This window comes from Podarcis filfolensis (genome assembly GCF_964270895.1).
Source record: "Podarcis filfolensis genome assembly, chromosome: 10".
In the NCBI taxonomy this organism is placed as follows: Eukaryota; Metazoa; Chordata; class Lepidosauria; order Squamata; family Lacertidae; genus Podarcis; species Podarcis filfolensis.
In genome coordinates this window covers 45,221,500-45,235,502 of record NC_139612.1, presented here as the reverse complement: position 1 = coordinate 45,235,502, position 14,003 = coordinate 45,221,500, and the positions used below count along the sequence as shown (strand labels likewise).

The 14,003-nt window shown below is 42.1% G+C and overlaps 1 protein-coding gene across 22 annotated transcripts in view; it reads left to right on the top strand.

Moving 5' to 3' along the window:
* TNRC6B (trinucleotide repeat containing adaptor 6B) overlaps nucleotides 1–14,003 on the top strand; it is a 104,887-nt gene that overhangs the window by 47,119 nt on the left and 43,765 nt on the right. For all 22 annotated transcript variants that reach the window (XM_083573718.1, XM_083573721.1, XM_083573728.1 and 19 more), the window contains 4 exons: nucleotides 712–799; nucleotides 7,691–7,712; nucleotides 7,950–8,297; nucleotides 10,448–12,772. In XM_083573718.1, the coding sequence (XP_083429844.1) occupies nucleotides 712–799; nucleotides 7,691–7,712; nucleotides 7,950–8,297; nucleotides 10,448–12,772 (2,783 nt within the window). The remainder of the gene's footprint in view (nucleotides 1–711; nucleotides 800–7,690; nucleotides 7,713–7,949; nucleotides 8,298–10,447; nucleotides 12,773–14,003) is intronic.

Sequence of the window (14,003 nt, the reverse complement as noted above, 5' to 3'; positions counted from 1 at the left end):
ACTATCAGTAATGGTGAGGTGTAAGCTTAAAGGAAATCAGAAGCTCTGCAAATTCTCCTTCCAGTTTGCTTGCAGTTTTTTGGATTTATGCTGGTATATTAAATAATTTGTGTGGGAATCTAACTCAAAAATTGGATCATATTTTGACTTTAGACCCAAAGCGGACAGCCTGCAATTGATGATCAGGATTTTTTGTTGCATTCATTTAATGCAGTCTACAAAATGTCTGTAAGCAACGTACAAATATATAAAATGCTGAATAGCTTTCTCAGTAATTTAAAACCAAATATATAGAATAAAATACAATAGAACAAACATTTATAAAGGTTTTTATTTAACAAGAATAAAAATGACATATCCTACCCCATCCCACTGAAAGAAGAATATCATGGATATAAATCATACTACACTATGCTCAAAGACTGAAAGCCTGAGCAAGCAGGAAAGCAGACATTGTTGGTGTGAGGTGTGTTTCCCTGGGGAGAATTTCCCACAAATGCGGAGCCTTTCTCTTTTTGCTACCCTCCGTACCCTCCAGTGACAGGCTTCTGGTTGATTTATATGGGAGGGCTGACTCTTCAAGTTAGGTATTATATGGTGTTTTACACAGTATAGAGGTAGCCAGCATCTCTTTTCTATTGCAGAGGATTTGGCTTTTTTTGTATAAAGCATATATTTAGGAATAACTTTTTAATTTTAAACTTTTAACAGAGAGAAGGAGCAAGAAAAGGAAGAACAGTTAATGGAAGACAAGAGAAGAAAGAAAGAGGATAAGAAAAAGAAGGAATCTACTCAGAAGGTAAGCCAGGTATTTGTTTGATCATACTTTGTAAGGTCATCCAATTATAATAGCTGACCGGTGAGCATCAGGCACTATGATTACTGCAACTACTATATTCTCACTCACCCATCCCAGCAATGCTGCATGTACATCTCAGCTCATCTTCTGTATTTTCTAGTTAGAATCCTTTTCCTTTAAAGCTAGAAGAGGATTTATCTTGAGGTTTGCATGCAGTCATCTCAGCCATGCCATATTAAACATAGATCAGTGTTGATTGAGCTGTAAAAGCAGCTGGTTTCCTCTGTGTCGTTTATAACTTGGGTGCTTGTCTGGCAACAATTGCTGCTTTCTCAGACATGCAGGTGAGTAGCAAATTATAAGATTGCTTTAAATAAATCTATTTATGGATCCGAGAAGTGTTCCCAAGATGTATTTTACATTGGTAAGTGTGAGACCCTTTGTGCTTCTCTTAGCTTTCTTACTTGAGCACATGAATTGAAACTGGTTGGAGTGGTTCCCAAACTCCTGTGGCTGAGGTCCTGGGATTATTGACTCATACATTGCCTTCATTAAAGCACATGCAGAAACAGCGTTTTGTCTACAGCCCATGTTGGGGGGGATTATTTTAATTTTTACACTTGTACCCCACATTTAAGAACATAGGAAGAGCCTTCTGGATCAGTCTAGTGGTCCATATAGACCAGCATCCTGTTCTCACAGTGGCCAACTCAGTGCCTGTGAGTCCAATGGCATTCTCCCCCCTTATGCTTCCCAAAACTGGTAGTCAGAGGTTTGCTGCCACCAGCAATGGAGACAGAACATAATAGTCATCTTGGCTAGTAGCTTTTTATAGCTGTGTCCTCCAGGAATTTATCTAATCCTCTTTTTAAAGCCATCCAATTTGGTGATCATCACTGCCTTCTAGGGGAGCAGATTCCATGGCTTAACTATGCACTTGTGAACAAGTGCTGTCTTATTTTTGTTCCAAGTCTTCCAGCATTTGACTCCAATGGATGTTCACGAGTTCTAGTGTTATATGAGAGAGAGAGAGAGAGAGAGAGAGAGAGAGAGAGAGAGAGAGAGAACTTTTCTATACTTTCTCTGCACCATGTATAACTTTATATACCTTTAAACAAAAAAATCCAAAATGTTGTAACCTTTCTTTATAGTAGAGGTGCCCTTTCCTGAACCCTTTCCAACTCTATAATACACTTTTTGAGGTAAAATGACCCAGAATGGTACACAGTACAGTGGTACCTCATGTTACAAATGCTTTGGGTTTCAAACACTTTGGGTTACAAACTCTGCTAACCCGGAAGTAGTACCTTGGGTTGAGAACTTTGCCCCAGGATGAGAACGGACATTGCGCGCCGGCAGCAGCAGGAGGCCCCATTAGCAAAAGCACGCCTCAGGTTAAGAACGGTTTCGGGTTAAGAACAGATCTCCAGAACGAATTAAGTTCATAACCTGAGGTACCACTGTATTCCAAATGCATCACACTATAGATTTGGATAATGGTATTATGATATTGACACTTTAGTTTTCAACCACTTTTCTGATGATTCCTAGCATAGAATTAACCATTTTCACAGCTGGCACACACACAGTTAGCTGCTTCATCAAATTCTTCATTATGACCCATAGGTCTTGTTTCTGATCAGTCACCAACACTGCGTGAACAAACATGTGAAATTTTACACTTGCTTACATTGAAATGTATTTGCCATTTTACTGCCCGTTCACCCAGTTTGGCGATAACTTTTGGAGATCTTCACAATCCTTTTTGTTTTAATCACCTTCAAGAATTTAGTATCACCAGTAAAAATGATTACATCACTGCTTGTCCCTAGCTGTAGACTATGATCAAGTTAAATAACACATGTCTCAGTACTTATTCTCGGAGGACTCGATTTTCCACATTTCCATCTTTCTGCTTCATGTTTCTTGTCAGTTACTGATCCATAAAGAGGACCTTGCTTCTTGTTCATGATTGCTAAACATACCTGAAAGTATTTGTGAAGTACTTTGTCAAAAGCCTTTTGAAAGTCAAAGTTCATAATGTCAGCTGGATCACCTCTATCTATATACTAGTTAACAGTCTCAAATAACTATAAAAGGTTAGCGTGATGGAAGTTAACTTTGCATAAGCAGTTTCAGAAAGATTCTGGGGCACTTTCTTCCAAGAAGCTGAAGGCGGCATACACACACCCCGCCTTAATTTTATCCTTACATTAACCCTGTGAGGTAAGTTAGGCTGGCACAACATAATTTAGTGAACTTCATGGATGAGTGGGGATTTGAACACTCTAGTCACTCTCCCATGCTGTATTTATTACTATTACTGTTTAAATTTGTGTAGTATATGGTTCTTCATCTGAAGATCACAGGGTGCTTCATAACATAAAAATGCAAAATGAGAACACAAAATACATAAAAACCAAGCAAACCAGTAATTCCAAAGACACATTTAAAAGGCCATATAATGTTTAATCAGCCAGAGGGCTGGTTTTAGAGAAACATTTCCACCTGGCGCCTAAAGATTTGTAATGAAGGTGCCAGGTGAGTTTCCTTGGGGAGCATATTCCACAAATGGGAAGCCACCCTAGAAAAGACCCATTCTTGTGTTGCTACCCTCCAGACCTCTTCTGGAGGGGGCACACAAAAAATGGGCCTTAGATGATGTATCTCTTCAAGCAGCAGCATCTAAAAATTGTTGAGGCTTTTTCTCCTCTTGTTGGTCTACTTCCCCAGGACCTGATATGTCAGAACAATAGAATCTTCAGCCTTAGAAAAGCACTCATAAAGATTTGTTGTGGCTAATGATGTATATTTGAACAGGGCCTCTTAAATTCTGATGAGCAAAGACCTTTAAAGTAAAAATTGATGGCATTTTTACATCTTTTTATGTTGCTCTTTCTGGTTTACTGTACAAAAAACTAGCTCTTAATTCCTCAGACCTATTAAATGTGAAGTTTGACGTAGGCAGGAATATTCAATACTGCCTGAAAAACCACCCATCTTTTTGATCTAGATCTTCTTGATGAGCCAGGAGAGACAGAACATCGATTTAGCACCAACCCATTCTCTTTGAGATGACTGCAGAGACAGGAGGTGATTTCTAAGCACTGTCACCTGGAGGCACAGGCGGGGCAAGGTGTTCCCATTAATAGTGTAATAACAAACCACCTTTTTTGCTGCTCACTGGCCTTCTACATCAGTGCTTTATACTGTGGCTCTTTACAGATGTTAGCTTGCTGGTCCATAGGTACAGTACTCCATGTATGCAGTGTTGAAAATGGGCTATAGAAGCTTCGAACCCTTATTGCGTATTTATCGCATGGTACCTTAAGTCTTCAGAGATAACAGATTGGAATCAGAGCTTCCGTTATGGCAGCTGTCAAAGGCACCTTAAGTCATAGAAGTAATAGAAACTTTTCAGTAACTTAGTGAGTCACTTTCCTGAGTGTCTTGGTGGTACTGGATCATTCCCCCCAGCCCTACTCCCAATCCTATGAAAATACAACACAGAGGATACAGGTACTGATTCTGTTGTCAGCCTTGGGAAATGGCATCTTGATTCTTTATGTTGGATCTTCTTCAACCAACCGAGTTTGCGCAGCTACTGAGGCGATGGAATTTTCCCACAATATCTTTGCTTATCTTTATTTTTAAATAATAATCAAACAGCTGCAAAACACCCCTTCTCACCACCTTTCCTCAACAGTCCTTAACAGTATTCTATAACAGTATTCCTTAACAGTACACACTACACCATTTGATCAACTTAAATACAGGCTTCCCTCCTTCACCCCCCCCCAAACTGATTTTCAGCATCATGCTGCCTCTGAGCTTGGAGATGCTATTTAACTATAGTGACTGATAGCTTCCATTATAATTTTCCTCTAGAAAGGGATTAGACAAATGCATAAAGACATCTAAGCCACTGGCCATCTCTACGTATTATGACAGTGAATTCCATGTAACCTGTACTTTGTGTAAAGCCCTTCTTATTGTCTGCCCATAATCTATTCCCAGTCAGTGGTAAGTGACCTCCCAAAATTAGCGTTATAAGAAAGATGACATTCTTTCCATTTTTCACTGTCTAGTTAATAATTTTATGAATGACAGTCATGTCCCCCCTTAGTCTTCCCCCCCTTTTTAAACCAAAAACCCATGGGATTGACGGGGACGGACAGGACAGTAGTGAGAGTCTTAACTCAGTAGTGGGGGGGGGGGGCTTGTCCCTTGTGCTTCCTGAGCCACTATGCCACCAACCCAGGTTAAGAATCTGGACAAATCATACTCCCCTGGTAAGAACATGGCCACAGGATCAGGGTTAGCAGCGCCTACTCTTGTCTGGGGTCTCCCTCTGTTCTGAAGTCCTCCTGAGTGAGTGAGTAGATGCCCTTACAGCCATTGTAATGTGAGCTTGCAGTCCCTCCTGCCTTGGGTAGGAAAGTGCAGGGAGGGTGCTGCTTGCCTGCATCCTCTTTTGGACAATTTCTCCCAGTATTGGAGAGGAAAATGTGTTGGCTTCTCAGACGGATTGGCACACTCTGCCCCAACCACTCTCCTGTGACTCTGTTAAATTAAAACAACAACAACACCGTGCCAGTGTCTAGGGCAGGCACACACCAGTTACTGCTGCACAATTTCTTCCCACCGCTCTCTGAGCTTTTCTTTTGACTGCTTGGCCCCTTATGCCCTGTCTTGACTGAGGCCTTCCCACCCCCACCCCCACTTTCCTGTTAAGCAAACAAAGTTGGTGGGTTGGAGTTGGGGCAGCGCAAAGGTGTGAATGGGTTTCCAGTAAAAATAAATAAAATAAAAGCAAAAGTAAAATACAGATTTATGCATCTGCCAAAACTGAGCACTATGTGAGCTCAGGAGAACCACGATCGTTCACTTGTGAGACAGGGCCAGTCTGGGGAGATCAGGGTGGTTCCTCCTCCAGGAAGCATCTTAAAGCATCCTGCATAACCCACCAGAGGGGAGGAGCCTTCGTCTTGAGCTATTTGAGGAGCGATGACTAGAACCTGTGTGTTCTCTTCAATACTTGTGCTCAAATTGGCCTCTCAAAGGGTTTTTATTTCTGGATTTGGAGCTCATGTCTGCTTGCAGCCTTTTAGGGCCTGCTTCTTGAATGGTAAATAAACAGGAAGCACTCGTTAAAAAACGGGGTCCTATAGCCGTAATCTTTTGCTAACTCTTTTAAGCCCCATTACTAACGTAAATCAGGCAGAGTTGTTTGTGGGCAGTCCTGTATTAAATAATGAGGTGAATTATACTGTGTTTTTCTCAGTTGGCATGATGGACATGGGAAAAGAGGTGTTTTGCGTGAACTGGCGGAGGAAGAGGGGTGCGGGGGGAACGCACTGCCCCAGGCAGCCTGATCCTGGTGGGGTGCCATTGCGGCTCCCCCCTCCCCGCACGCACACGCTGGGTACCACGCCGCCGCAGGCGGCACATCATGCCTCCCGGGACGTGCACCAACCACTCCCCCACCTGCTCTCCGCCCCCAATGCCGGAGCATGAAGCTCCGCCATTGTTTGCATGTGTGTTTATTTTACAAGAGAGATTTGGCTAGGTTGGTGCAAACAATAAACTCACATTGTACTATACTGCAACACTGCACCAACCACAATGATTTTAAGAAGAGATAGTTAAAACTCAACTATTTATTTTTTCCCCATTGTTGTGTAAAGTGTTCTTTACCAAAAGGTTCGAAGTTTATAATAACACAGAGTTTAAGGAAAGTTCCTAGTCGTAGAAATCTTGAATAATTGTATTCAGAGTCTTGTTTTCTAAGCATTTTATTCACATTGGTTTGACTTACTGAAAAGCTTTTAGTGGCATTGTGTTTACCCTAGTCAGACTTTCAGCACAGTTTGTCCCTGCAACATTTGTTGATTGTTGGAAATCTAATAGTGCTAGAATTCCAATGTTTTTTCACTTGTGACCATTCAGTGTTGGAAAGCCGTGGCGTATGTGCTGCATTGAGGTAGCCCCTTCAGGTGTTACGTTGCCTTGTATAAGAATCTGTATCCTTGCTCATGTTTGCTTACTTGAAATTTGTTAAAGCAGTGGTTCTTCAGATAATCTATTACTGGGAAGAAAATAGGCTTGTGCTTTAAGATGCTCTGTTTCTTAGAACGGGGGAGGTGGGTGGCACTGTGATCTAAACCACTGAGTCTCTTGGACTTGCCAATCGGGAAGTTGGCTCTTCGAATCCGTGTGTTGGGGTGAGCTTTGTCCCAGCTTCTGCCAACCTAGCAGTTCGAAAGCACACCAGTGCAAGTAGATAAATAGGTACTGCTGTGGAAGGAGGTAAATGGCGTTTCCGTGTGTCCTGGCTTCCGTCACTGTGTTCCATTGCGCCAGAAGCGGTTTAGTAATGATGGCCACATGACCCGGAAAGCTGTCTATGGACAAACACCCGGTTCCTCGGCCTGAAGTGAGATGAGCGCCGCACTCCATAGTTGCCTTTGACTGGACTTAACCATCCAGGGGTCCTTTACTTTTACCCTTAGCCATTTCTTACAGTCCTGTTGAGCAAACACTTCAGTTGTTAGACAAAGTAAATTTTCTTGCCTATCTTGTGTCAAATATTCCTGTTATCTGGGTTCTAGTACATACATTAGTATCAGTTTTCTTTTATCTGCTTACTTGCAAAATGAAAGAAATGCCTAGATATTTGAAAAGGAGGAAGAATCTTTTGCTAAACAAAATGTATAAATACTGAAAAAGACAAGTTGTTTGACCATTTTAATATTTGTATATGCCTAAACAGGTTATGTTTAGGCATATACAAATATGCCTAAATGTAACACAAGTTTACCTTTAACACAGGCTTAACTTAGTTAATGTTAATAAGGCTATTTTTATTTATTCTTCTCATTTCACTTACAGGTCACAGATCAAAAAACCAAAGGTAAAAGACTTTTAATTTTTCTAAAATTTACAATAAGTTTTTTTGGTCTTTGAGCAGATCATTTTCCACTTCTTTCTTAAAACAAAGTTCTTCTACCCTTATTAGCTTCATAGGATCAGGGCATGAAATATATTTTAATACTAAAAATGTTTTTTCATAAATAATTTTAAATATAGCCTTTCATATTGTTCAGCTTGCAAAACAATTCAGAACACGTATTTACATATTTTGTTGTAGTGCCCGAAGCGACGAAACCAAGTTTAAGCCAACCAGTGACCGCCAGCCCAATTGGCAGCTCTCCATCGCCACCAGTCAATGGTGGCAACAATGCCAAAAGGGTGGCAGTGCCGAACGGTCAACCGCCAAGCGCCGCCCGCTACATGCCTCGGGAGGTGCCGCCGCGATTCCGTTGCCAGCAGGACCACAAAGTGTTACTGAAACGTGGGCAGCCCCCTCCGCCATCTTGTATGCTCCTTGGGAGTGGAGTAGGGCCACCTCCTTCTCCAGCACCTGGAGTAAATCCAAACAACGCACAACTAGTAACAACAGGAGTGCTGCTGCCATGTGACAGTGGGACTGCAACAGGTAGGAAAGCTTTTGTTATTTCCCTTTGGGTTTGAGTTCGACATTATGTGATCCTAACCCTCTATTTTCTTGCCAAATATCTTCAAGAAAAGGCTAAGGAGTAAACCCTACACAAATCCAGAGTGGAGTTCCTAAGACTGTTGGATGGTAAGCCTCCTGGCAACTCCTGCAGCCAAGCTGGTGCCAAATGTATTGCTCTGCTTTCCTTTAGACCACATCAGCAAGGCTGAGGGTGGGGGGTATTGTTGTCTGGGCAGCCCAGGACCTCCATACACACTGCCCAGGCTTGCGCCCTGGGGAGGACACTTCAGTGCTGATAAACCGCAGAGGCACACTCCATTGTCTGTTGAGACAGCCGGGTGCCAACAACAACAACATCCTCCTGAATTGTTTCAAGACAGTTTTTGATTGGGTAGATAGGGAGGTAGCCCATCTTAAAAAGTGATGTTGTAGGAATAGAAAAAGGGAAATTAAAATCCTTAAACTCTGGGCACCTTCCTTATATGTGGATAGTCTAATGAATTTGGAGTCTAATGAAGGCGAGTGTTACATTTTTTTACAAAACGATGAACGGTGACAAATATGTATAAAGTAATTTTTCTTTAATTATAATGGAAGTTTGCTTCTCCTGATTAAAATTGGTTACCAGAACATTTAGGTCTGACAAAAGGAGGTACTTCAAAATAGCACATGCAATTAATTAGCATGGAATTCACAACTACAAGATGCTAGGTTCATGGCGTTCAGGTCTCAACAGGTGGTAGCCATGATAGCAAAAAGAAAAACATGTTCACAGTCTGCCTTAAATATCTTTTTATAATATTTTGTTTAAAAAGCATTAGTAGAATTAAAATATATACACATTAAAGATCACATACAATAAAAACATCACAGCACTAGCCCTTTCCTTAAAAGTAAGTGGCACTAATAAAGAAGAAAGTTCCAAAGTGCAGATTGCAGCAAGCTGCTGATTCTGAAGGTTCATCCTATCTGTACTTAAAAACAGTCATAAAAACAGGAAGAATAAAATTACAAGATAAGAAAATAATAATAGAAAGTCTAAAAGAATGAATTATATAAATATATCTTCCGTATTTTTACCAAGCATACCAAATATTCATGAATGTTGCCAAATAAATGTAGTGGGACTGTGTCAACCATTATGTTGTTTAGTCATATAAATCACAATTTTTTTCAGAAATGCACATGACTTTTAAAATAATAAGATGCACTCTTCCACATTAAATATTGGATACTAGGAATAAACAAGGAAAGAGCAGCATGTTTGCCCTTTGCTTCCCAAAGATAACTAGCTAATTCTTCAGACACAGAAAGCTGGATGAGATAGATATTGGTTCTAGAAGGCATTTATTATACTGCTTTCAGATATCTATGGTAAACCTGATTTTTCATTGCCCTTTTACCTTGGAGAGAGGCTTGCATGCTCAAGACTTGAGATGGGCTAAAATTTCTCCCCAGAAGGTACCAAGTGAACAGATCCTCAGTGTGTTTAAAGGGTAACTGAATGTAAATGTTTTAAGGATTATTATTTTTATCTGCAAAAGATGTTATCTTTGGGGAACTCTAAACAAGTACTGTTATTTTGTTTTTTCATCTAATTTGCACCTCTCTCACAAGCTAACCTGGAAAGTTAATTGGTACAATTGATGATGGCCCAGTTATCAATTTGCAGGACTAGGAGGTATTTTATTTGGCCTGATATGATACTCTTCCTTACTGAGTATGGCACATAATGCATACAAAATTAAATGTGACATTGTTAAGAACATTAATGTAGCCCTTCTTGATCAAGCCAAGGTCTACCTAGTTCAGCATTGGACTAGCTCCATGCCTCTGGAAAACCTATAAGCAGGCCTGAAGACTGAAGCCTTCCCATTGTCTGTCCCTATCGATTGGAATTCAAAGCCATACTGCCTCTGAACATCCAGGTGCCATTTAGGCTATGAATTTGTTAAATTCTTTTAAAAAGTCATCTCAGTTAGTGGGTACCATAGATTTTGTGATTGTGAATGTCATAAATGATGGCTTGTAAATACTTTAAAATTCAGAATAATGCAAATAACTGGTATGTGCTGTTTATCGTTCTCCATGTGTTTATGTATAATTGTGAATAAGTTTCATTCTTTTAGATTCAACAACTGGAGGTGGTGCTTCTTCAAATTATGCAAATTCCACTTGGGGTCCTGGAGCCTCCTCCAACAGCACCAATGCCAACCCAACTCACGTCTGGGACGCGGTGATTGTAGACAGGTCTGACATGGAAGAGTGGCCTTGTATTGCCAGCAAAGATACTGAGTCTTCTTCCGAGAACACCACAGACAACAACAGTGCCTCGAACCCTGGCTTGGAGAAGAGCACTCTGCCAGGAAGCACCACTAGTAACAAAGGAAAAGGAAAAAACCAGTGCCAGTCTGGAAGCTCTGGTAACGAATGTAATCTTGGGGCCTGGAAATCTGACCCTAAAGCTAAATCTGTTCAATCTTCCAATCCTGCAGCAGAGAGTAATAGTGGTCTAGCAAGCTGGAGGAACTTGAGTGGGCAGGACAGAATTGGCCCCAGTTCTGGCTTCAGCAATTTCAACCCAAATAGCAACCCATCTGCTTGGCCAGCACTAATTCAGGAGGGCAATTCAAGGAAAGGGACTTCAGAATCTGATAATGGTGGCTCCAATGCACAGATTAGTACAGCAGGTCAGACATCTAGGGAACAGCAGTCAAAGATGGAAAATGCGGGTGTTAACTTTGTCTCTGGCAGAGAACAGGCTCAAATTCACAACACTGATGGACCAAAAAATGGAAACACTAACTCCTTGAACTTAAGTTCACCAAACCCAGTGGAGAATAAGGGAATGTCCTTTGAAATGGGCTTTGGGAACCCCTCCAGGAACACTGATGCCCCTTCACAAAGCACTGGAGAGAGAAAGACTGGGAGTGTTGGGTCTTGGGGTACAGTTAGGGGGCCTTCTGGAATGGACAGTGTCTCTGGTCAAAGCAATTCTGGAAATCATGGGAACAATGGAAAGGATAGGGAGGACTCGTGGAAGGGAGCTTCTGTTCAAAAATCAAATGGGTCACGAAATGATTCTTGGGATAACAGTAACAGGTCTACGGGTGATGGGTCTTGGACCATTGGCCCTCAACACTCTAGTGAAAACAAATGGAGTGAAGGGAACAAAATGACATCAGGGGTGTCTCAGGGAGAATGGAAACAGCCGTCTGGGTCTGATGAATTGAAGATTGGAGAATGGAGTGGTCCAAACCAACCAAATTCTAGCACTGGAGCATGGGACAATCAAAAGGGCCACCCCCTTCCTGAAAACCAAGGCAATTCCCAGGCTCCCTGTTGGGGTAGATCTTCCAGCTCTACAGGAAGTGAGGTTGGAGGTCAAAGCACTGGAAGCAACCATAAAGCAGGAAGTAGTGACAGTCACAATTCTGGACGTCGATCATATAGGCCTACACATCCTGATTGCCAAGCAGTCTTGCAAACTTTGTTGAGCAGGACTGATTTGGATCCCCGAGTGCTTTCAAATACTGGCTGGGGTCAAACTCAAATCAAGCAAGATACTGTTTGGGACATAGAAGAGATGCCAAGGGCAGAGGGAAAGACTGATAAAGGAACTGAGGGGTGGGAGAGTTCTGCCATTCAGACAAAGAGCTCAGGGGGCTGGGGAGATGCACCCAGCCAAAGCAATCAAATCAAGTCTGGATGGGGTGAACTCTCTACTCCGACAGAGTGGAAAGAGCCCAAAAACACTGGAGGATGGAATGATTTCAAGAACAATTGTTCTAATTGGGGAGGAGGAAGACAAGAAGAAAAGGTGACAACATCTTGGAATGAGAATTCCAACAAAGACCCTGGGTGGAATGGACGACCACCTAATCAAGGGTGGTCTTCTGGAAAGAATGGCTGGGGAGAGGAAGTTGACCAAACAAAAAATAGTAACTGGGAAAGTTCAGGAAACAAGTCAATGTCAGGCTGGGGTGAAGCTGGTCAAAATGAGATTGGGACTTGGGGTAATGGTGCAAATACAAACTGTTCCTCAAAAGGAGGGTGGGATAATAATAAAAGAACTCCAGCATGGAATGATTCTGGTAGACAAGCCAATTCCTGGAATAATCAGCAACAGCAACACCATCCGCAGTCAGAAGCACCTGGCTCCTGGGGCCCACCACCACCACAGCCTCCAGGAAATGGGAGGTCACCCAATCCTAACTGGAACAGTGGGCCACAGCCAACTGCCTCAAAGGATGAGGAACCCAGTGGCTGGGAAGAACCATCCCCCCAATCAATTAGTCGAAAAATGGATATTGATGATGGCACCTCAGCGTGGGGAGATCCCAGCAGTTACAACTACAAGAATGTGAACCTGTGGGACAAGAACTCACAAGGTGGACAAGCTTCACGAGAACAGAATCTGCCAACTCCAAGGCCCAGCAAAGTAGCACCCTCAGGTATTCCTTTTATTTGCCTTCTTCATTGTAATGCAAACTAGTAAATGCAGATCTAAATATGGTGAGAGGGTACCTGCATTCTGTAGCTAGGTCTGTGTCATTTGAAATTTTGGAGACACAACTTCATATATCAAAGAGGTGTCTGTTTAATTATGGCTTCGTGTGAAATGTTCACTGTTCACAAGTAAGGCTGTTTGCTGTGTCAGGGAACTGGGAGAGGGGAGCCCCAATGTGTTTAACTTGTGAAAGGGGGAATAGTGTTAACACAGAACAATCTGCAGCCAGTGGTGCTTGAAACTTCATCTGTATGTCACCACAAGGATCCCATCCATGTGCAGTCTAGATCCTATTACAAGCTGAATGTATGTGTATATGTGCAAATACACCTGCTGAAGCTATGCCCTAAAAGGGTGTTTTTGCAAGCTACCAGCTTACTGCCACTAAAATTTTGAATTAAGACATCCACTTGTTACTACCAAGGGGATCTGTGAACAGTAGAAGGCTTCTACAGGGTGAGTCCTTTAAAAGAGGACCTGTGGATACAGAGTACACAAGTTCCACAGGGCCTCTTGTAAAAGACTCAACCTGTATATGTGTATTTGCTGCTGAACCAGGAACTTTGTGCATGATTCCCATAGCTGGATCCCATTGTTTAACCTCCAGGACCACATGTACTATTTTAGTGCTGAATTGGGGCCTCATGCTGATCACTGTCTTGGGGAATGGTGGTGAAGGGTCTGTGGGTATTGAATTCAGCTCTCTTATCCAGCTGGTGATTGGTGCTTTCAAAGCTGACTGGTATATGCAGTCTGTTGCTGTACACTATTATCTTTGGATTGTGGGTAAGGGGACTTGTCTCTCAAGATGCATCATTACCAGTAATGGTGGTTTTTGTGAGTCAGTTTGCATCCTTGTTTCTTCAGTAGAAATACATAGCTTCATCTACAGGCAGCATTGGGCCTGCAGTTAATTTACAGTAGGGGTAGGGAATCTTTGGCCCGCATGCCAAATTTGACTTGCCTTATCTCTCCATTTGGCCCACCAGGATGTTTTATCCAAGCCATACCCAACTACCCCACCAGTGGGGCAGATAATTATGGGACTTTGTCAGAGTTGCAAAGTGCTTGGGAGGCGCTGAACACAGAAATTGCAAAACTCTTCACATAGCACTTCCAAAACATTCAACGATCACCTGGTTATGACGTCAGATGATTTACCAGTGGATGGTCTT